The sequence below is a fragment of the Stigmatopora argus genome, chromosome 1 (assembly GCF_051989625.1).
Source record: "Stigmatopora argus isolate UIUO_Sarg chromosome 1, RoL_Sarg_1.0, whole genome shotgun sequence".
Classification (NCBI taxonomy): Eukaryota; Metazoa; Chordata; class Actinopteri; order Syngnathiformes; family Syngnathidae; genus Stigmatopora; species Stigmatopora argus.
In genome coordinates, this window is record NC_135387.1 from 15,615,621 (window position 1) to 15,637,245 (window position 21,625).

At 38.6% G+C, this 21,625-nt stretch overlaps 2 protein-coding genes across 2 annotated transcripts; both read right to left on the bottom strand.

The window, feature by feature from the left end:
• Positions 1 to 3,362: 3,362 nt before the first annotated feature.
• LOC144075236 (keratin, type I cytoskeletal 18-like) lies at positions 3,363 to 5,662 on the bottom strand. The gene is made up of 7 exons (XM_077602087.1): positions 5,234 to 5,662; positions 4,749 to 4,831; positions 4,507 to 4,663; positions 4,185 to 4,349; positions 3,984 to 4,109; positions 3,674 to 3,897; positions 3,363 to 3,562 (listed from the first exon to the last, which is right to left on the bottom strand). Exons 1-7 carry the CDS (start codon positions 5,606 to 5,608, stop codon positions 3,439 to 3,441), a joined length of 1,254 nt encoding a protein of 417 aa, XP_077458213.1. The 5' UTR covers positions 5,609 to 5,662; the 3' UTR covers positions 3,363 to 3,438.
• Positions 5,663 to 6,691: 1,029 nt separating this feature from the next.
• Positions 6,692 to 11,513, bottom strand: krt18a.1 (keratin 18a, tandem duplicate 1). The gene is made up of 7 exons (XM_077602074.1): positions 11,022 to 11,513; positions 9,107 to 9,189; positions 8,635 to 8,791; positions 8,001 to 8,165; positions 7,795 to 7,920; positions 7,363 to 7,583; positions 6,692 to 7,282 (listed from the first exon to the last, which is right to left on the bottom strand). The coding sequence occupies exons 1-7, from the start codon at positions 11,427 to 11,429 to the stop codon at positions 7,168 to 7,170; spliced, it is 1,275 nt and encodes a 424-aa protein (XP_077458200.1). The 5' UTR covers positions 11,430 to 11,513; the 3' UTR covers positions 6,692 to 7,167.
• Between the last annotated feature and the right edge of the window lie 10,112 nt (positions 11,514 to 21,625).

Genomic DNA, 21,625 nt, shown 5'->3' on the forward strand with positions numbered 1-21,625 from the left:
GGTCCGATCATATTTTTCACTCTCTCTGATGTTCATTCAAAAAATATCAAGATTGGGTTACAGAACCTTTTTTTTCTTCATCATACAGTACAGGGCATGTGAGTGTGCGTTTTGCCTTCGAGCTGTGTGTTTATGAGTCACTTTCCTGGAACAGTTGTTGTTTTGACAGGGGGTCAAGCTAAAATTTGATGCAATTTAACAGCAGACTCTCCCTTCCTGTGATGGAATTCCTCTTGTCAAAAAGTACATTTCCCAATCACGGGCTACAATATTTAGAGTTTCATGGAAAACAGCTTTGCAAGTTATGATAACATTTTTTTGATAAGTATCCAGTTTGTTTTATACACTTTACATGCACAGTGTAACTAAAACATGAATCTTCTTGAATTTAGGATTGGGGGATTTTTTTTACAATGATATACTTTGGGTATATAATATAAATATGAAAATAATAAAAAATTAAGAAGAAATAAGCACATACAATAAAAATGACCAATGGCCACAGCACTCCACATATATTTACATATTTAGGTTTTATATTGAGAGACTTTATTACTCACGAGTGCTACTACACACTTCATGGAAAAACCATTTGAAAAATTATATTTTAATAATTTTAAATATTTAATTTTTTTGCTGTTTTCATTTTTTTCATTCATTACCAGTTCCATGTTGATGTATAATACATTTAAGTCTACTCTTTTTTTTTTCAATGATAAAAAAGAGGAATTAATAACAAGTGCATCTTTTCATGACTTTAACATACTGGTCAGGCACTCATTGGAATTTCCTCAAAGCAAAGAAAGCCCGTAAATTTGTTTCAAAAAGATGTTTGGTGGGCTCAGATGCTTAACAACAACATTCCATTGTAGAAGCCAAATATCCTGTCCTATTGTTTAGTCATGACATGCAGAGACAAAAGTCTCCCTTTGAAATTAAACTAACTAACACACATTTTTAAAACTCGTATTGCAGCAAAAGAAATATAAGTTAAATTCATAGCTTTACACAGGTTTAAGATTTAATAAGTTACTCATCTAGTCTGGTATTGCAAGTTTGTCATTTATTCAATCAGTTTCACAGTTAATGGATGAAAAGGCATTCAACTCGCCCTTTTGCACCCCAGCATCAGTATATCTGATTTTCCTTGAAGTAGTAGTCACTAAATTTCTTGCTGAAGAGGGAATGTGATCTTTTCACTCCTTAAGGCTTGCTACTTTTTGGCCACGTTTTGGGGGAGCTTTGTTTCCACAGAAACCAGACATGAGTCACCCATGTCAAGTTTAGCCGATTCAGCGCTTCAGGCGAGGATTTGGATTCCTATCTCTCTTCCACCCCACACAACATTACCAGAAAATGAAAATGAAGGGGTTGGGGTGGTGGCGAGTTGCCGAGTTCTGCTCTTACTTAAGCTGCCCTTTGCCTCATCTACGTCACTGCCCTCACGCGCCGCTGGTCTGCACTCTCCTGCTCTTACAATAATAGTCTTTAGAATTCATCTAGTTTCTGTCCATCATTTGATCTCCCTTACAAATTGTTTGTGTTTCCACTGCCCCCACACTATTTTAACTCGCGTGACACATCTAGCGGCAATTTATTGTGAAGGCACTAATTACACTGGTTATAAAGTGTAAAGAATTTGTATTCTTTTGTGATGGCCCTTGAAGTATTGAAGTTAAATGTTGCGCTTCTTTAGTTGGTGAAAATACGCATAACTTAATTTGTCACTGGAAAGAAATCTTGTTTCATTGTGGAAGTCCCTCTGTATATTTTTAATTTTGATTGTGTCATATGTACGTCCACTATCTGATTTACCCAATAAGTTAATGATCTTAATATTGTAGACAATGACGTAATTGTTTGGTTTCTGGTTGCGAAACACTTCCTGTTTGTCTTTTGGTCTATAATGAGACAGCTCATCAACAAGGCAATACAGTATCCTCGTATATTTTCCAATGTGTTCCTTCACTTCAGTTTGTCGTTCTGCCGTCCTGTCATTGTGACCTCTCTCACAGCCTCCATCTGTAGAGTCGCCCATTTCCTCCTCCTTCTCACTGGGAGGAGGCCCAACTAGTCGGATGACTGATTCTATAACCCACGCCCAGCAGATGTGCAGACAGAGGGAATGACCATGTGTCTTGGTTAGTGGCAGTGAGAGTAGGGAGGGATGATTCATGGTGTGAGTCAAGATAAGCCCGTTTTTACTGCGGAAAAACGAGGCTGAGATGAAACAGCCGAACTTTACAAAGTGCGGCAATGGCCTTTCAGGTATTTCTGAGTAGAGAAAAACTCAGGTCCAATTTAAGATGTTTATTTTAGTACTTAGAGCCACTTATGAAGCTGATTTTAATAGCCACATTAACGTTTCTCAAATGAGGATAAACTATAAAGAGTAATTTATGCTCGGCTCACACCTAAAGAGTAGATGTAGGAGTAGAGTAAAGCTGGAATTTAAGAGGAAGTCTTGTAGAGAAATGGACCCATTGCTTTTTTTCTTCTTCTATATTATCTAGAAAGAGAATCTGAAACATCCTACATCCTGTAGTGTGCTATGCTTCCAGAGTTCAATGCCCAGATTTTGTAAGGCCTCCTTAAGGCAACATACAAGTTGACCCTGCTGAGAATGTCTACCGTTTCCTCTTGGTTTCAAATGATAAATCCTTTGAGTTTCCGCTTTATTGGGAGACTGTGCTATTTTTCCAAACCAATCTCTAAGGAGACTGCTGAGGAATTGCTGGCATGTAGGAATTTCCCCCCACTGCTTTTAGTTCGCCCCTTATCTGTGTATCCACCTCCTGAATACTCCCTGGAATTCCTTCTCTCCATCTATTTGTCTTCCAAGCTACTTTTAGTTAATTCATAATTTTAGCTTATTGACTGGGGCTCTACACATTTAGCAGAAATCAACAAATTTTCTTAAACATTAAAAAATAAAAGTGATTAGATTTAGTTCTGACTGTTAAACTCTGAAGATGATTTTCACTCTGCAGCAAGCTACTGTACCAAAGTCTATTACTATAAACCTACATGACATTCCATAAGAGGTCAGTGTACTTGTCAAACAGAAGCCAGGGTAATAAGAATAGTGATAAATATGGGTTGCTTGGACAAGGCATGGGAATATGGCGTTCTGCCCACAATCGGACATGTCTAAAATGCTGCGGGTCAGAGTGTTCATTTATCAGAAGCAGAAAGAATTTCCTCCTCCCAATTCTCTCATTTTATTATTCTGCCAGCCGGTGTCTTGAAGACAGCAAAAAAATCTCTGTGGCTGTGTTTTTTTGTTTTGTTTCATATGGATTAATGCATATTGCATGACATATTTAAACATCGACAATGTGAGGACCCACAAATGTAATATTAATACGTGTTGGTCAGATTTGCCATAAATTTATTTGCAAATATTTAGTTTCGTAAAACCACACCCAAGTTCGTTTTTTAGGGCTCCACTACTACATCGGATTTCACATCCTTGCTCTCTGACACCACTTTGCCATCCACTAGAGTTTGAATGACTGTCACCACCTTGGTCTCAACCGTCTTTTTGAGGGCATCTTCAAGCCTGCAGAAATGGGTGAAATCTATTTTAGTTTTCATTGAGGAAAAAACACATCTTGGCAAAGCTTTTTTTCATGCATTGTAATGATGTTTTGCCGTTTTTGCTCCAACTTACTTGACGGGATTCTCTCCTTCAAGCAGCCGCCGGTATTCTGCAATCTCAGCCTCTAGTTTGACTTTGATATTCAAGAGGTGTTCATAATCTCTCGTGTGTTCCTGGATTTCAGTGCGGATTTGCCTGAGCTCTTCCGTCAGGCTCAGAATGATCCCATTGTACTTAGTTATCTCTATGTTGTAGCGCATTTCAATCTCCCGGAGTGATGCCTTCAGTGTCTCAATCTAGTTATGAGAGGTCTGGTTATCTGATTCATATATTTCTGCCGTTCATATGCTTTATCATCAGAATAAGTGAAACAAAACATTACCAGGCACAGTGCCGCGTGCCGATCAATTTCCAATGTCTTATAATTCCTGTTTATTTCAGCCAGATGGTTTGTAGATTCCTTCAGTGCTGTGCTCTGCTCAGTTACCTGGACCTGCACCTTTGTGATCTGCACACAGTATCGCCAATAGGCAGTTCATAATAATGGGGGCACCGACTGTCTCTCACTAATCACTTGGAGTACCTTGGACTCATGCCATATTTTGACCTCCTCAGCATTCTTCTGTATGATCTTTTCATACTTAGCCCTCATGCCCTCCATGATCCCAGCTAAATCCTGGCCCTTGGGGGCATCAACATCCACATGAACGCCAACCTGAGTGGTTTTGGCACGCAATTCAGCAACGTCCTGTTGAAGAGGAAATAAACAGGGAGTGATTTCCTGAGCAAAGCCTATCCTGTGCTATTAGTCAAACAAACACAAATAACAGTAAATTTATTGTCCTTTTTTTGATAAGTGAAATGTGTAGGGACTTTGTAATGTGATGCTGCTGATGCTCAATCACAATTTTGTGGTTCTTCTTAAGGCTTATCAACTCTTCCTTCAGGGATTCAACATCGCTCTCCAAGTGCAGACGGAATAGATTAGTGTCATCCAGATGTTTTCGTAGTTGTTCAACATCGACCTCCACTGTCTGACGCATGGCTATCTCATACGCCATTCTTTTGAGAAACAGAGACACAAAGAGAGATCATTTTTGCATCTTCAAATACGGAAGCCTGTGGTTTGCAATGTTCAATCACTCACTTGATTCTAAAGTCATCCGAGGCCAATTGGGCATTGTCAAGAGTGAGAGCAAATTGCATGTTACCCTTAATCCCATCAGTAATCTGTAAAACAAAGGCAGATTTTTCAACCACTTCAAAGAGATGAAACTACAGAGTTCTTCTAATACTTGAGAGATTACAACGCTAATTTTGATAAATTGATCAGGGTTGGTGCCTGCGATCGATTGACCACCGATTCAGGCTGTCCCCCGCCTCTGGCCTGGAGTCAGCTGGGATAGGCTCCAGCACCCCCCACGACCCTAATGAGATTTAAAGCGGTTCAGAAAATGAGATGAGATGAGACGATCAGGGTTGGTTTAATATGGAATAACTAATGAAAAGACAAAGCAGATTAATTTGTTCAAAGGTATCCATTGTTATGCGGCATACAAAACGTATTGTGCACTGAAGGCAATATGCAGTGCAGTTTGCTGCAGTTTCAGCTAAAATGTTAAATTGGCTCACCTTTGCTTTGAGATCTGCAATGATAGCATGATATTTACTGTAGTCCCGTCCCTCCTCTAGTTGGCCTCTTTTCCCAATGGCTTCCCTGATTTTGATTTCCAGCTGGCTGTTGGCCTTTTCCAGACTCTTCACAGTTTCCATGTAATTGGCTAAGCGGTCATTCAACTGCTTCAGGGCAAACTTCTCATCCTTAATGGCCAGCGTCCCGCAAATAGAAGCTGAGGACTGGTAGTGATGCCCGTCGTCATTGTATCTTGAGGCAACACGTGAGACGGAGCTGGACGTAGAGATCTGGACTCCACGACCCCCTGCCCCACCGTACACTGTGGGGGTGTACATAAGTTTAGCGTTACGTTTCATAATCAGGGGCTCCATGTTCTTGACTGTGCAAATGCGTGCAGCGCAGAGATGTTTGCCCGGTGAGAGTCAACCCGCTAGATAATGTTGGTGTCTTTTATATGATTGTGGAGGCCCATATACCTTCTTACCACTCCCTTCTTATCTCTATTGCATTTTCACCTATGTAGGACAGACTTTGTCCGAGCAACGCCTTTGATGATGCAGATTGAAGACATACGAGTGTGCCGAAACCTTGATACTTGTGTGTCCGTAAGTGAGTGTGTCTAAGAGACATTTATTATTACATTGGGCACCCCAATGGCTCTTTGAGGATTGTAGTTATTTATACAAAAGCTTTTCTATCCCTGCACAATCTAATTTAATGATAGCAAGCATAGGCACCGTTCATTAAAGTTAAACAATGCTTATGATTTGCTGTTGACTCATTTTATAATTACGTCATAAGTAATTTCTACAATCGACTGTCTACAATTACTTCTCACATTTCTTCAATGGGGGACAGCACCTATTGAAGATTAACAGTTCAATGCAAAATGCACGGAATATTATAATGAAAGCAAAGTACACAAGAGTTTATGACATGTGCCTCACAAAGATAAGAAGTAATAATCGTACTACAGTGTTAATTTGTAATCCAATGGGGATAAGAATTTTCTGATGTTTTTTTTATTTATAGTTTAAATATTAGTGTCTGTAATTTTCATTTGTCATTTATATTATATTTATGAACCATGTAAAGTTACTCTGACATTACATTATGTATTTAAATATAATTTCTCAAAACCTGTACATACTAAGAACTGTGTACTCTGTATTTTTTCTTATTTGAATACAGTTTGTATTTTCACATCATTAGTATTTGTATTGGCAGGCCGGTAGATGGTTTAGCCATTAGCTGTGGGCATAAGAATTATGTGCCTTACCAAGAGTACATGTTACACAAGGATATAGCCATCTAGTATTGATGTATCTATATATGAATGTCCATTTTTCCGACGATGGGATGCAAATGTTTTTTTTCTTATTTACCATGTGAATAAGTGGCTACCATCCACGTTGGAGTTTCACATTCCTGAATAAAGAAAGTTGACAGAGCGATCCCTGGAATAAATTTTATTGATATGTCTTAACCTCACAGTACAACAGACAGACAGACAGACGCGCTAAACTGGACTTGGAGAAAAAACAAGGATGTCAGAAAAGTGATATGTATTTTCACCATTGATGTCCTTAGTTTTGGCTTTTTTTTTAAAGAAAAACATCCCTCCGCTCGTCTCATAACATGAGAAGACATCTGCAGGCCAGCATACAAACACATAAATAGCAGAATGTCTGTGATGAAATAAATAACAGATGATTTTGTTTTCTTCTGGTCCAGTTTTTGATTCAGTCAGCCTGTGAGGGGTTGTTCTAAAGAAGTCAAGATAATCACAGCAGTGTTTTCAAATTTAAGGGTTAGTTACTCTTTAACTAAGAAGCTTCCAGCCAATTGGAGTAAAACATCAGATATGGCCCAATTGAATTTATTGTTGTTATTATTATTGCTGCGAATGTTTAATGGCTGCCTTAGGTTCTCAAAGGTTCTTGGTTTCTGTGCTGGAGGACACGACCTTGCCATCCACCAGGGTCTGTGTCACTGTCATGACCTTGGTCTTTACTGATTTCTGCTCTTCCAGAGCGTCCTGAAGCCTGAAGAGAAAAACAGAAATACATCAAGTCCAACAGTTCAATTCCCCAAATTATTTTTCTGTGGGGGATAATCTACACACTTGAAATCTCCCCCATCCAGCAGCCTTCTATATGTAGCAATCTCAGCCTCTAGCTTCATCTTCATGTTGAGCAGTGTTTCGTAGTCTTGGGTCTGCAACTGGATGCTGTTACGTAGCTGTGTGAGTTCAGCCTCCAAGCCTAAAAGGACGCTGTTGAGGGACTCGATCTCCATGTTGTAGCGCATCTCTGTGTCTCTCAGTGTGCCTTCCAGGGATCCTTTCTACAAAAGAGGAAGGGTAACAACGTGAAGAGGTTAACACGTGAAATCAGAAAAGCCAGCTGACTGATGACAACACCATAAGCAACAGGTCAGCCGTGTGTAAAGCTTATACCAACAAAGTCAATGTGTACATGCTGAGTTGGGCATTTCAGGGAGCTGAGATAAGCGTTGTGTTAAAATCAGCGAAGTGTGAAGTGTATTTGCTTCTCACCAAGCTCCTCTGGGACTCCAGCTCGATCTCCAAGGTTTGAAGCTGTCTGCGTAGATCATTCAACTCTGTCTGGGAACTCTTCAGGGCCTCTGTGTTCACTGTGACCTGGGTCTGTACTTCTGTCATCTGATATCAAGATTTGACCGTAAGATGCCGTGGGGAAAAGGGGGAACGGTCCAGTCGTAATTTATTGTCTAATAAATTACCTGAGATTCATGCCATGCTTTGAGTTCATCTTGGTTCTTCTGGGCCATCTTCTCATACTTAGCTCTTATCTCTGCCATGATTTGAGCGAGGTCTTGCCCTTTAGGAGCATCAACATCAACGTGGACTCCGGACTGGGCGATCTGGCTACGGAGCAACATTACTTCCTGAAGAAATAAGTAGAAATTCACTTGTAAAAATGGATTCAGAACATTGTCTCTCTCAAAGAAGTTCATGTCTTATCTAAGAGAAGATATAAAAGATGTATCTGTAGTAATACTAGCCCAGGTTTGGATTCTATAATTGTGTTTGCTTTAACAAAATACACCCCACATACCAGATCAGATTCAGATTTCTTTCACAATACATTTACATTTAAAGTTTCTGAGTATTCTATTCCAAAGCACACTGGAATCTGTTTATTATGTTACATGTGTTTTTTTTGTGCAAGGCATGTGTTTGGATTTTTGGTGTGACATAGTGTTGGTGAAAATACATACTACCATTATATTAATCAAAAGCCAGAAGTCATTCTTAAGGAGTCATTCTTTTAATTTGCAAAACAGATGGTGTTTCTGAAAATGTCTGCTTATTTAGACCAGTCTGAAAAAAAATAATGTTTAAAGATCAACTCACATTATCGTGGTTCTTCTTAAGGTGGATGAGTTCCTCCTTCAGGGTTTCGATCTCGCTCTCAAGGTTCATGCGGCTCATGTTGGTGTCATCAATCACTTTCCTCAGTCCAACAATATCAGCCTCCACAGATTGGCGGATTGCCAGTTCAGACTCGAATCTAATCATAGACACTTGGTTATTTGAGAAAGATTATAATAAAATGGGTCAAATTCAGAAATTGAGCCCATTTTGCCTAACTGAAAACAATTGTGCCTTATTTTCATTGCTGATAAGTCTGTATCAAAAACATTTCGTATTGAAATAACAATTGCAATCTGTCTGTAATATCACAATGTGACAATGATGTAGAAATGATGAATAATCTTTACATAACAATAGAGATGTATTAATTCTTAAAGCCATTTAGCAGTTAGGGCGTGTCTGCAGCTGTTTGGTTTCAGGTTGCCATTTTCAGCAAACAATCGTGACTTACTTCACTCTGAAGTCGTCGGCTGCCAGGCGAGCATTGTCAATGTTGAGGACCAGGCGGGCATTGTCCATGGTGGCATCAAACACCTGCGACAGGATTACAAAAGAGGAACGCTATTTAATAAGTTGAAAACCGATAATAGGGAGAGGAACAAAAGAGCTATCCCTTGACATTCACGCTAAAAGGCTTTTAAAGACAATATGGGTGGGGAACTTTTTAACCATTCATTTACATTTTGGGCATTGAATTTTATTAATTTAGTTCTTGTTTTGCTTACTCTCATAACAAGTAACTAATAATCTTTCGATGCTAAACGAAAGTAGGTTGGATGGTAGCTTTCACATCCTTGTTAACTTATTAAAAAATGTAATTTATTTCCCAAAACAAGATAAACTACTGTAGATATTAACGTTTTGTTCATCAAGAATTATGATGATGAAAAAAAAAGTTATTTGAGCTTTACTGAACTGGTCTTTATAATAATTCCTATTATTTTAAAGGCTACGCTACGAAATATAATAATGGTTTAAAGTGCTTTAATAGCTTTCTAGGATTTTCTAACATGTCTGTTTTGGGATAAGCAAAAGAAATACTTTTAAATACAAAGAGAAAGTAGATGAAAATCTAGAGTTACTAAATGTATATTTAATCAGATATAGTTCGCACTGTTTACCTTTGCCTCTGTACATTAGATAAATGTGGGAAACGTGAAAAGCCCAATAGCCAATGAGAGACTGCCACCGAGTCAACTTCTCCCAGTCCTGCTGCAAACATATTTAGGCCAATTGGGTGATAGCATGAGATTTGCATAAGGAAGGTAGTAATGGAGGTCAGGGTTCTGTGTGTTTATGTGTAAATGCTGGTGTGTGTTTGCAATTGGCCGGTGTCTTTAGTGCCTTGTGGTTTTTGCTGACGTGAGAGTCTGTTTATACAGATGGGGGTGGAAAAACCGTTGAAATAGTTTTTTCTTCCCACCAACAGGACTCCTGTGACAAGTACCTTAGGGACAATAATTTTTCATCTACATTGTGATGCCCTGTTTGACAATGTAAATCTATTGAGAAGGTATGATAAATTGAATTTAATACATGTACGTACATAAATGTGTTGCTGCCCCCCATTTTCGGTGTTAGGCTGCTATCCCATTATTTTCCGTGCCACTGTGAGGCTTTTTCTCACTGGATTGAGTTTAAAAATTAACTAGAATGTTGGGCCCTGCGATTGGCTGTTAAGTAATCAAGGGCGTACCCCGCCTACTCTCCATAATTAGCAGGGATAAACTCCAGCATCACCACAACCCTCGTCATGATAATGTTGAAGCAATTTAAATCCAGTTTTCCATATTTTTAATAGTTTTTTCAATGTTCTTAATAATGAGATGCATTTTCATCATCACATGTCCTAATTTCCTTTTGTATTGTACATATTATTTCTAAGACGGTACGAAACGTTTATCGAATAAAAGCACAAAATCAGTTAAAATATAAAACTGGTATAAAATTGTTAAAATAAAATTGTTAAAAAGGGGACATTTGAAAACATGGCCAAAGCTTTTTGTCCCTAGAAACTATCCTTATGTTTTTCTTTGTATTCCGCCCTACGTGACCTTTCATAAGCTTTCGCCGTATTTCCGGTTGAGGCCCTTATTTCTGGCCCACAGAGGAACAGGAGGTGTAGGGGTGGGGGCCTGGCCAGAGACGCTTAGGAGGCCAGAGAACTCTGTCTACTAGGTATTTACTGTCGATGATTTAACACCGACTGCTGATGAATGTTTGGCTAAATCCCACTCACTATTTTTCTCTGGTCATATATGACTCTGTGTTTCATTCATTCATTTCACCCACCTAGCAGCCCCATCCAACCCACCACATAGTTTTCTGACATAGACATCAAGCACATTGCCGAAAGCCATCCTCACCTTTCTCCTGAGATCATCCAGGATGGCCTGGTACTTGCTGTAGTCTCTGAAGTCTGGTCCACTCTTGGCCATGGCCTCCTTGATCTTAATCTCCAGATTCTGGTTGGCCTGCTCCAGGTTCCGGACCGTCTCCAGGTAGTTGGCCAAGCGGTCGTTGAGGTTCTGCATGGCGAACTTCTCATTTCCTGTGATGTTGCTTCCGCTGCCGCTCACCTGGATGCTGCTGGAGAAGCCCCCTGTTCCTCCCTGGGCCATACCTGCTCCCAGCCCACTACGCACACTGGATGAGATGCTGACACGGCTCCCCCCGGCCCCACCGTGGATAGTTGGGGCCCTGTATACAGAACCTTTGCCACTTGACTGCTGGGTGCGCACTGAATAGGTAGTTTGCTTGGAGGTCTGCATCATTGCTGGATAAGCTCACACAGGGAGACAGAGAGGCACAGGCTGGACTGGCTGATGTGAGAACTCACAGACACAAGGCAGAAAGAGAGGGGAAGCCGCTAAACTATATAAACCTTTTGGGCCCTCGGGTCCACCCCTCAAACCACTCCCCTCTCCCTCCGTTACCTCCTACTTTTCCACCAACTTCAACCACAGCATTGCTTTTTGCCTGCCTTTTGCCCCTTTCTATTTCTCACATTGTACAAACTTTAGAGGAAATTATATTCACAATATAGATTCATTCATTACTTGATTACACTTAAATTTCAATATGAATTAAAAAGAACACCCAACACTTTTTTTATTACTTATTTTTCACTTTTCAGATAAACTGCTTAAAAGGGCATGCATACAGTAATTCAAACTGGAAAGTTTAGTCCTGAAAATACTTGTTTTAAAATTCTGCCTCCAAAATTGTATGTTTTCACTGCAACTTTCTTGTAGCGATTGTTTTTTTCTTAAAATACTTATTTTTTTGTGTGTTTATGCATTTCATTTTCTTCACTATAGCTTTCCCAGACATCCAGTGACATGATATTCTTCACACTTACTGGATTAAGGAAGATTTCTTAATTACTCGCGTCATTTAGCGAGGTGACATACTGTAAGTTCATGCATGACCCACCCTTTAAAAAGGAAGACTTGTCATTCAGTTACAATTCTGTGAGGAAATGAAGAGGTGTGTCATCTAGAACTCCTGCTTATCGACGACTTTTTTTCTCAATACATTGATTCTCTGAGAAAAAAAAGTAAACTTGGTGTCATAGGTTGTAAATGTTAGACGTTGAAATACAATCAGGAACATTTGTAAAATAAGAACTAGCGGTAACCATTTATGTTCATAGTACTGATAATGCTATCGCATACACTCCCATAAAAATTATACAAATCAACTTGTTGAAGTTATTTATATATAAACTACAAAGAGGTTTAAAGATTCATATCGACCAGTTGCATATAATGTGTTTTTTGTAATTACACATTACTGTGCTTTGTGAAGAGGGTCCATAAATGATATTTGATTTCAAGTCGTTTCTATTTTTGAATGTGCTGCTTGGGAAATGAGGGGAGGAAGGAGGGGAAAAGCTTGGCAACAGTAGGATTTTCAAACATTTTTTCCACCCGTTTTTGGAAAGACAGTTGGAAGAGAACACGAGATTTCCCTCCTTCTATGACTTTTTAATAGCTAGGGTGGGCTTTTATAGTAATGTAATGGAAAAGAAATATACTAATAAAATCTACTTTACCTTTACTTTACAATCTCAACTGCCACTAACTTGCCAGCTATCTGGCCTCCCAATATTAACTGACCAACTTGACAACAAACATTAACTTGATGAAATATTCCAATTCTCCTCGGTGAGGCTCTTGTGGGTTTGAGACCAGAAAGTAATGTGGTAAACTTATCATTTGTTCTTTGTACATTTTTTTTAATCAAATCAATCCTTGATCCTCTTGTTGTTTGAGGAATATTAATCAGTGTCTTTGCTTGATATGGTTTAGAACTCATGTTGTTGGGAGGGTATCTCCTGTGAAGTTCTTTGAATTAATTTGTTTTCTAAACCGCTTGAGCACATCCCAACAGACATTAAGGCCTTATTATTTCCTATTTTAGTTAGGTGTATGCTTCCTTTTGTGATCAGAGCTAAAATACACTCCAGCTCACCTGCAACTCTAGAGAGGGCAAACCCTATAGAAAATGGAGATACTGTTTGTGGCCACTTTTGGTTGAAAAAAATTCAAAGAAAATAAAAGTCCTACAAGAGCAAGCAAATTAAAAGCAGACAAACCATTATTAGAACGTTTGATTTTTTTTGTTATGAACCTAAGGTACATATGAAAATTTCATATTATTAACCATAACATGATATCTATCTTGATCACTTTTGCGGAAAATGTTGTTTCCTCTGAGCAGGATGTAGGTCGTAATTGTCCCTCTACCCAAAAGGATATGGTCAAACAAAGGAACAATTGCACAGTCTCCTTAGTAGACACATCAAAACAATAACTCTGAACTTGGGTAAAACATTCCAGACCCCCCTGCAAGTTTTGAACATAAGCACATTCCATTCAGAAGACCACTAGAGCTAAAATATATTTTTGTTGCCTTTTTTCCCCTTTTGAATTATATTAAAAGTAAATAAAAAACATTCTTGGCATTAAGAATCAAAGGTCAGGATTTTACAGTTTAAAAAAAAGTCGTAATCCATTTTATTTGGAAACCACAGTCAATAACTACTCAGATGTTGACAAACTGTCTAGCCTCGAGGCAGCTGGAGGCATGTTGATGAATCTCACCATACTGTTTTGGGTTAATTTCCTAGTAAACCATAGTATTTGCATGATTGATGGATAAAGAAAATATGTGAGAATAGCTCTTAGAATGAAACAAATAGCTAGAGTTTTCAAAGTTTGCAAATGTCAGTACAGTATAGCCCAAGAGACAAGTTTAGACAAAGATTATAATCAAGGTGGCGCCTCACTAAAAGACAAATATCAAATTACAGGATGGTCTGACAAATTTTTCACAATTTAAGCTTATGTATGCGAATTGAAATTAATTTTATTTTTTATCATTCAATTTTTTAGCAATTAGTAATTTGCTAACTTTACATTGTCAAAGTTGGCAGCCCGTTTGTGTAGCAAAGTAACTGGAGAGAATTTTCACATTGGAAAATATTGTACTTTACATTGCTTATAATTTCTGAAAACTGCCACCGATCATGACCCAAAATTATAAAGGAAATTAGAACATGAATAAATATGGAGGTGGCCACCGGCAGCCATGTCAGCATGTGGCATCCAAATGCTGCTTACATGACTTCTATGGTCTTGAATCCTTTGAACAATCATCGCCATAATTTAAGTGTATTTCACCACATAGGTCCATTTTGTTATCCTTCGCAACACATTTGTGAGGCACATTTACTTGAACCTTCCTAATTTGTTTGAAAATAAAACCACATTTGTTGAAGAGCAACAAATTATAAATTCTGAGATAATCTCTGTAGTGACGTAATCAGGCAGATGTGTCAAAATGCGGGCATACCTGTGGGTGGACACCGATAACGTCTGATTACGTTATCTAGTTTTCCAACTCAAAGAAGCCCATGTTTAAGGTAGACAATAATATGCTTATACGGGAAATAAATACATTCAATTCAAATACTTTCAGAGAACAAAAGCAACCTTTTGTCCCGCTCTTAAAATTAATTTGATATTCTAATTAATTTGATATTCTGATTCAATTATAGTACCCCAGGTCCGGGTTTAATTGCACCAGTTCACAATCAGACTTTGCTTCTCACAGCATAATTCATTGATTCCAAGATTAGAAAAAATAATATGATTCGTAATTTCACAACTTTTAAATACAGAGAAAAGATCCATCCATCTATCATCTTCCGCTTTTCCAAGAGAAAAAGATGAATCATGAAGTGTTTACAAATTTAATTTGAAATTTTGTTTATCTGCATTTATGAGCACAGCCATGAACTATAAACAAACAGTACGCCTTGGTTTTCTACCTTAAACTCAAGTGTAGTTGAATGAACCACCTCGTCTTTTGATTCGAGTCGAACATATTGACTGAAAACATTAAAGCTTGATCAATGGTTCCCACCCTACGCTTACAATATTTGACGGCAAATCGTTATTTTGTTCTATACTAAGATATTTTTTTAAAATAAACTTTGATTATATCTAGCTCAAATGTTGAATGCATGACTTGATTCTGTAGTCTGTCAGGGTACAATGCCAGTAAAGACTTACCTGGCGTCATGCCAGGAATTTTAGTTCGTTATTAGCCAGATAGTTAACTCCACACTATGAAGTTGTCCACCTACTCACTAATCCCTTTATAATGAGGAGTACAGAGAATTAAGTTCCTCTCTACAATTTATGAAAACAATAAAATAAATCTTAGAAGGAAAAAGATAATGAAATGACGGTCATTGTTTAGAATATTAAACACTTAGTGACTCATTTTGGATGAGGTATTTTTGATAGAAAATTAATGGAAATCCTGTATTGACATTTTTTTCTGTAAAATTAAGTTGATTATGTTAAGTAGCCTTTTCACACAAAACCCACAACCACTTGAACACACTTACATGACTCAGCAAGGCAACTAGTTATTTCTCCAAAGGTTGATATACATCAGCAGACAGCAAATCAGCAGTCCCAACTAATATAATGATATTGATGGTGTAACATCTACAACTCTACATGATGCACACATCAGTTTTGGAGTTTTCAATTCTTAGAAAGCACTTCATATTCCACATGGATGAGAATCTTGCCTCACACACACACAAAATAACCTTATTACTATATCAAATACAGTGGTACCTCGAGATACGAGCTTAATCCGTTCCGGGACTGAGCTCGTATGACAAGATTCTCGTAACTCGAGCGGAAGTTTCCCATTGAAATGAATTCGTTCCAACTCTCTGAAAAAAACACCAAAAACAGGATATTGGATTGAAAAAAATGTTTTATTTCTTATAATTCGCCATATATTGACAAAGTAATAAATAACGAGTGGTTCGATAGTAATAATGTGTTTAATAGGAGTAAAATTAGACACATTTCGCGGAGGGTAGACAGCGGCATACACGGAGGTGGGGGGGGGGCTGTTCGGGGGGGCTTTATCCACGGCAACAATGCACTCGTAAACGAACAAACAAATTTAAATTAACTTGGATAACTATATACAGACACTCAACGTTTAATGTAACTTCAAACAAAACTAAATTCTAAATTTGTTGTAATCTTTTTTACCTTACGTAGTGCTACGGGTTGACACCACCTGGCCGCTCCGCCGAAGTCTTCAAAACGAACGCATCAAGAGTTGTTTGTTTCTGTCTACCCTTCAAAATATTTCGATAATGTCGCATACAAATGTCATCACAATAGGATAACGCACGACCACTTGCCAACGAGAAATAGTCTTTAAAGAACGATCGCGGGACCTTCTTTCCTTAGAAAGAATAACAGGAAATACAATAGTTGAGCTTACCCACGTATTGATTGTGGGTAATGAAGTTTTATTCTGAGAAAGGTTGCCATTGCCTATGGGTGTTGTGTGCACGAGTATACTTCATTAATCCAGAAAGGTTTTTTTGCCCGCGCGTTGTGCGTTTCCCGGTCGTATGAGAAACTCGTCTGAATTAATCGTCCCGTGCTCGTAGATATTGTTATACACGAAAGATATGCAAAAAAGTCCTGGCTTGGTCGCATCACGAAATTTTGATCGCATGACGGGCAAATTATTCGATCGAAATTTCCCTCGTAAGACGAGAATTTTGTATGACGAGCGGTCGTATGACGAGGTACCACTGTACTAAGAAATATTGACTTGATTAAATTCGAAAAGTTCACATAATATCTATTAAAACACTAATATTACTAAGTCTTTGTTCAAACCCCAATAGTATATAAATAAATAAAGGTCATTACAATCCTAACACGTCGGCTAGTCTAACAGAAATCGTTCGCAGATGCTAACTTCTATGTTGACAAACCAATGATAACTAAAAGGCACAAAATGGAATAACTCAACAACAACAACAAATGTGAGTTTTTTTATGATTTAGGTCAAGCCTGATTACTATTAACAAGTAACAACAATTTATGTAGAAATGTAAGGGAATCTGAGGGGTACTTTTTCTTTAAATCCATGTGTATCTCTGGGTATCTACATTTGAGCATGGGTATTTGTCTAATCAACACAACTTTTTTTTCAGATTTAATTCAGAACAACGGCAGACCGCCTTCTTGGAAAAGGAGAATGAGAGGAAAACAATAACAATACCACTGGATGGGTGTAATGTAAATCCAGTTTCACCATGGACCCTGTCACTTTACTATAGGTACAGCTTCATTCATTTTACCACATTTAAATATAAAAAGTGGCCAATTTAATATACTTAATGGCTAATATTCATCTACAATGTGACTTAAATAGTTTTTTAAATATATATTTTACTGTGATGTTTTCATTATTCAATCTTTTAGGTTACAACAGTTGACTAAAAAAATACTATAACGTGTAGTATATGGGACTTGACATGGCAGCAAAGATGCTCATTACATGACAGATGCTGAGTCAGGGAGTCAAAAAGCAATTGCACTAGAAGTCTGAATGTAGCACCCTCCCTTTAAGTACTAGTATTTGTGTTGATGAAGATGGTTCAAGCATGCACAGACACACAGTACGGTATTTATACTCTCTGTGTGAAAAACACCCTTTGCAACATCCTTGTCATCAGCACTGAGATAATCCACTATTGCTCTTCTGCAGCACTGTTCTAGTAATTTTTCTCTCCAATGCTTGGAAAATATGAAATCAGTGTCTTGGCTGACTTGGACAAGACAGACTGTGGTGTTGTTGTAATGGGGTCTGTCCTTCTCTGCTGTAACCTTGGGGCCAGAACACCCACGGAAAGCATTAAATCACAGCAAGTCTTGAAAGCTTGACAGTGGGAGACTACTGTGAATTTTCATGCGCAGGCTAATTGAAAAGATTGTCCGGTATTTGGACAAGGGTCAGCTGTTAATCCAGCCCTTGGCTGCTCATAACTTGACACGTAAATTACACGGTGGACAAGCCACAATAGAAGATTTCAGTAAAACTCATTGAACATCCTACATGAGGCCTTCACTCACAGTTTCACCACTGTTGCAGCTTTTTTTTCTTCTGGTGATGGCAAATATGTCAGCCCCTGACTTTGTAACTATGTGTCATGGCTGACAGAGTGTGAGAAAAATACAGCTGAGGAAGGATAGCAGAGGGCCATATCACGATGCTACACAGAGTTGTGGGATAAGAGGGAAAACAACTCAACTCATTAAAAAAAAATACAATTGTTGAGTTTTTTCTTTAGGATCCTGAATTCAAAAGCTGAATGAAATGGCTGGGAAGAGGAAAGTCTGGGCTTCCCATCTTAAACTGGGTAAAAAATGGATGGATGGATGGAATTTGTTTCTCTCATGATTATCGTCAGTCAAAACTATTATTTTTGGGCTATTTGTTGTTGCTGGTAGTTCTTCATTCCGAATGTAGTGCTTGTTCAAACCAATTGAGCAAACTTAATTTTGTTCATCAGACTAGACGCAATGTGACAGATGGAAAATGCAAACGAGGACAAAAAATCCACAACAACAGTCCGATTCAGACACACTTCCTGGTGGTCAGAGGTTACACGCCTTGGTGGAATGTATCCATGACTTCTGTTCTTTTCAGGGTGGGGCAATGGAAAAAGTACCCCAAACTAAATGTGCACATATGGAAACTATAATTTTGCTGTTTGATACTAATCATATCATTTTTAGACACTGGATAATATCATTAAACAAGGTCTAATAATGTGAGTTTTCAAATCCCTCGTGCATTTTATAGGGAGGCTTCAATTGCTCACACACATACACGTAGACAAAAAAGTTGTTGTCCTCCAATGTCAGACTGTGTTACATAACTTTATGGGCATGGTGACGTAGATAAGCGACCTTTTTAACAATATGCCTTTTATTGAATGAATTTTTGGGGATATCCGTAAAGCCCGCCCGTTTGTCTATTTATCAGTCTATATTTCCAACAACCCACAGTAGTACTTAGACCTGGAATGTGTACGCACCTTCCTTGAAAGGGCTGGTTAGGAACATTCAGTGCAGAGGCTGGGTGGAATGCAATGATTTATATGTCCACTACATAGTTATTTCTGGGAGGCAATAGTGGAGATGTGCACTCTTGCACATGCATTGGAAACTGAAAAGGGGCACATGCATTTGAAATTAAACGGTTTTTTTTTCTCTTGAGGTCTAAGGAATTGATGTGGAGACCAGAATTAAGTGGGAAGTTTGGAGCCTTTGTCTTCAAAAAAGGTCGATGCCAGGCTCTGATCTGGACTGTATAACCCTGTTTTCCTTTTCGTAACACATTCTACAGCGCGACAAAGTGAAAAGTAAAACATTTTATCCCCTTAAAGAGCACACACAACAGTGAATACATTGTTTAAATCACTTTCCCTTTTCACAGTGTCAGCTTCTTTATTCCATACGGACATTATGGCTGCCCTGTCTCCTCGCTCCCTTCGCAACCCGCGTCTTTACTCTGTAATTGCTTCCAGAGCCTCCTCCGTCTGACTGATGCTGAGCCGTGCTAAGAACAGAAAAATTCCAAAGCCAGTCCTTGCTGTGTTGCCATAGCAACAGGAAACACATCAGAGTACATTTTGGGAAAAGGGTCTCTGTTTCGGCAGGCTATTATTTTTACCCTCCTTTGAGTGCGCACGATAGGCCTGTTCAGAAGCTTCCTGGCAAAGCCCTGCTGGATTTGACACACCACATTTCACAAATGTGTGCGAGACCACACCGCAACAGCCGCAACTGGGTTTTTAGATTTTCGACTCCCGTGGCGTCGAGATCCTGTGAGAGATGTTTTTGGACACAAAGGGCTCGTTTTAGTGGACAGTAAAGAAAGCACTTCAAGGCAATTCATAGTCACGGACAAAAAGGCTGAAAAAAAGTGGGTGGAAAATGACCACTGTCTGGTCACAAGGAATGTTCGAACTGGCCAAGACAGACTTGGGAAGAATCATCCATTGATAACAATGTGTGTGTGAGGGAGGTGTCCCTCTTGATGCCACATGATTTAATGGACAGGCCAATAGGGAAGTTACTACGATATACAAGTGTAAGTGACACATGTGTTCAAGTGAGTTTTTAGTTGGTAATAGTTTTATACACATGTACACTTGTACAATTTCCTGTTTCTTTTTATTCCCACTGCAATTTTGATTTTAAAGTTTGCGATTGTTCCAAAAGCTTTAATATTTAATCAAGTAAATGTTACCTTATTTTGGGCCAAAATTCATCTTTCTTCTGTTACTAACAACTAAACTTCTCCCGCCAAAAGAAGGTTGTCCATCACAGTCTGTATCACTCTCAACCCCTTAAAATAATAAACAATGACGCTCACTATCTTAACAGACAGCATCCCAATTATTACTATTCTTATTGACAGCAGATTCTGTAGTAGTATAATATTGCTGTAAGACCCCATTGTAAGGAGTTATATAACTTATAAATACAACGTAGAAATACAAAGTAGTTTTAAATTTTTGGGTTGCATTGGTTTTACACGCCCATCTCTTAAGTGCCTTTTGAATTCTAAATTTATTTCAGGCGACTGACTCATTTTTACCATATAATCAGCATTGTGGCTACCCAACGAGCGCCTCACATTACAGGAGACGGGCTTATGGAGTGGAGGCAGCTTGAGGGAAATCCCTCTCGAATAAGGGCATCCCTTGTTCCAGGAAGTCCTTTTGTATACCTTCCCTCTGTTGGTCGCCACCCTTAGACATCCTAAACGGCCGTATGCACGTCTGGAAAGCATTATAATTTTCCAATGGCTTTCCATCCCCTTGTTATTTCTGCCTTTCCATTTTTTTTCCACGCCACGTCACTACAGCCATGTATAACTTTAATGGATTCCAAATGCTTGAAAAAGCACTGCCCTCGTCATCTTTTTAAGTATCCCTGATATGGCCTCTGTGTCCTCTACAATATGGAGGCAAACACACTCTTGTGTGACTACATACTGCATGTACGCCCTAAAAGTGAGTGAGACGACATGCACCAAGTTGGAAAATGTCGCATATGTATACTAGAGGCAGCATATGTATATGATTATTTTGAGTCCTCCTGCAGTGTTACTTGGTTCTGCTCCAAGAGAAATCTGTCTGTCTGGCAACCATACGTTGACAAGTCAGGAGGTTACACGCTGACCTTTTGGAAATTGGTATTCCCCATCTTTTCATTTTGACATAAATGTATTTAAAAAGTAGGGAAATGGTATAGTAGTTGAACCACTACTCTGTATTATAAATATTAACAAGCTGTTTGAAGAAAATGAAAACTGTGCCATCTGGTGGGGCACTCACTATTACTATTTTTTCCCCTATATCTATATATAGTACATTGGACTGAGGTTCAGTCTGGTTTCTGGACATCTTGAGTCTCATATGTGCTGTCATTTAGTTGCTTTGATTATGATTTGACTTTTTGACTTTGGGAGTGGCACCTGATGACCAATCACAGTGCAGAGAAATGCAGAAGTTGCAAGAACTCTTTCTTGGCCTCCCACGTCCTTCATG

What these genes read in the sequence shown, in the direction of transcription:
- LOC144075236 (XM_077602087.1), bottom strand. Translation starts at nt 5,608, where the DNA reads ATGGAGCCCCTGATTATGAAACGTAACGCTAAACTTATGTACACCCCC. An exon ending in TTAAGAAGAACCACAAAATT is followed by an intron (nt 4,350 to 4,506) that starts GTGATTGAGCAT and finishes CCTCTTCAACAG; the next exon opens with GACGTTGCTGAATTGCGTGC. An exon ending in GGCACGCGGCACTGTGCCTG is followed by an intron (nt 3,898 to 3,983) that starts GTAATGTTTTGT and finishes TCTCATAACTAG; the next exon opens with ATTGAGACACTGAAGGCATC.
- krt18a.1 (XM_077602074.1), bottom strand. Translation starts at nt 11,429, where the DNA reads ATGATGCAGACCTCCAAGCAAACTACCTATTCAGTGCGCACCCAGCAG. An exon ending in TTAAGAAGAACCACGATAAT is followed by an intron (nt 8,166 to 8,634) that starts GTGAGTTGATCT and finishes TTATTTCTTCAG; the next exon opens with GAAGTAATGTTGCTCCGTAG. An exon ending in CTGGATGGGGGAGATTTCAA is followed by an intron (nt 7,283 to 7,362) that starts GTGTGTAGATTA and finishes TTTTCTCTTCAG; the next exon opens with GCTTCAGGACGCTCTGGAAG.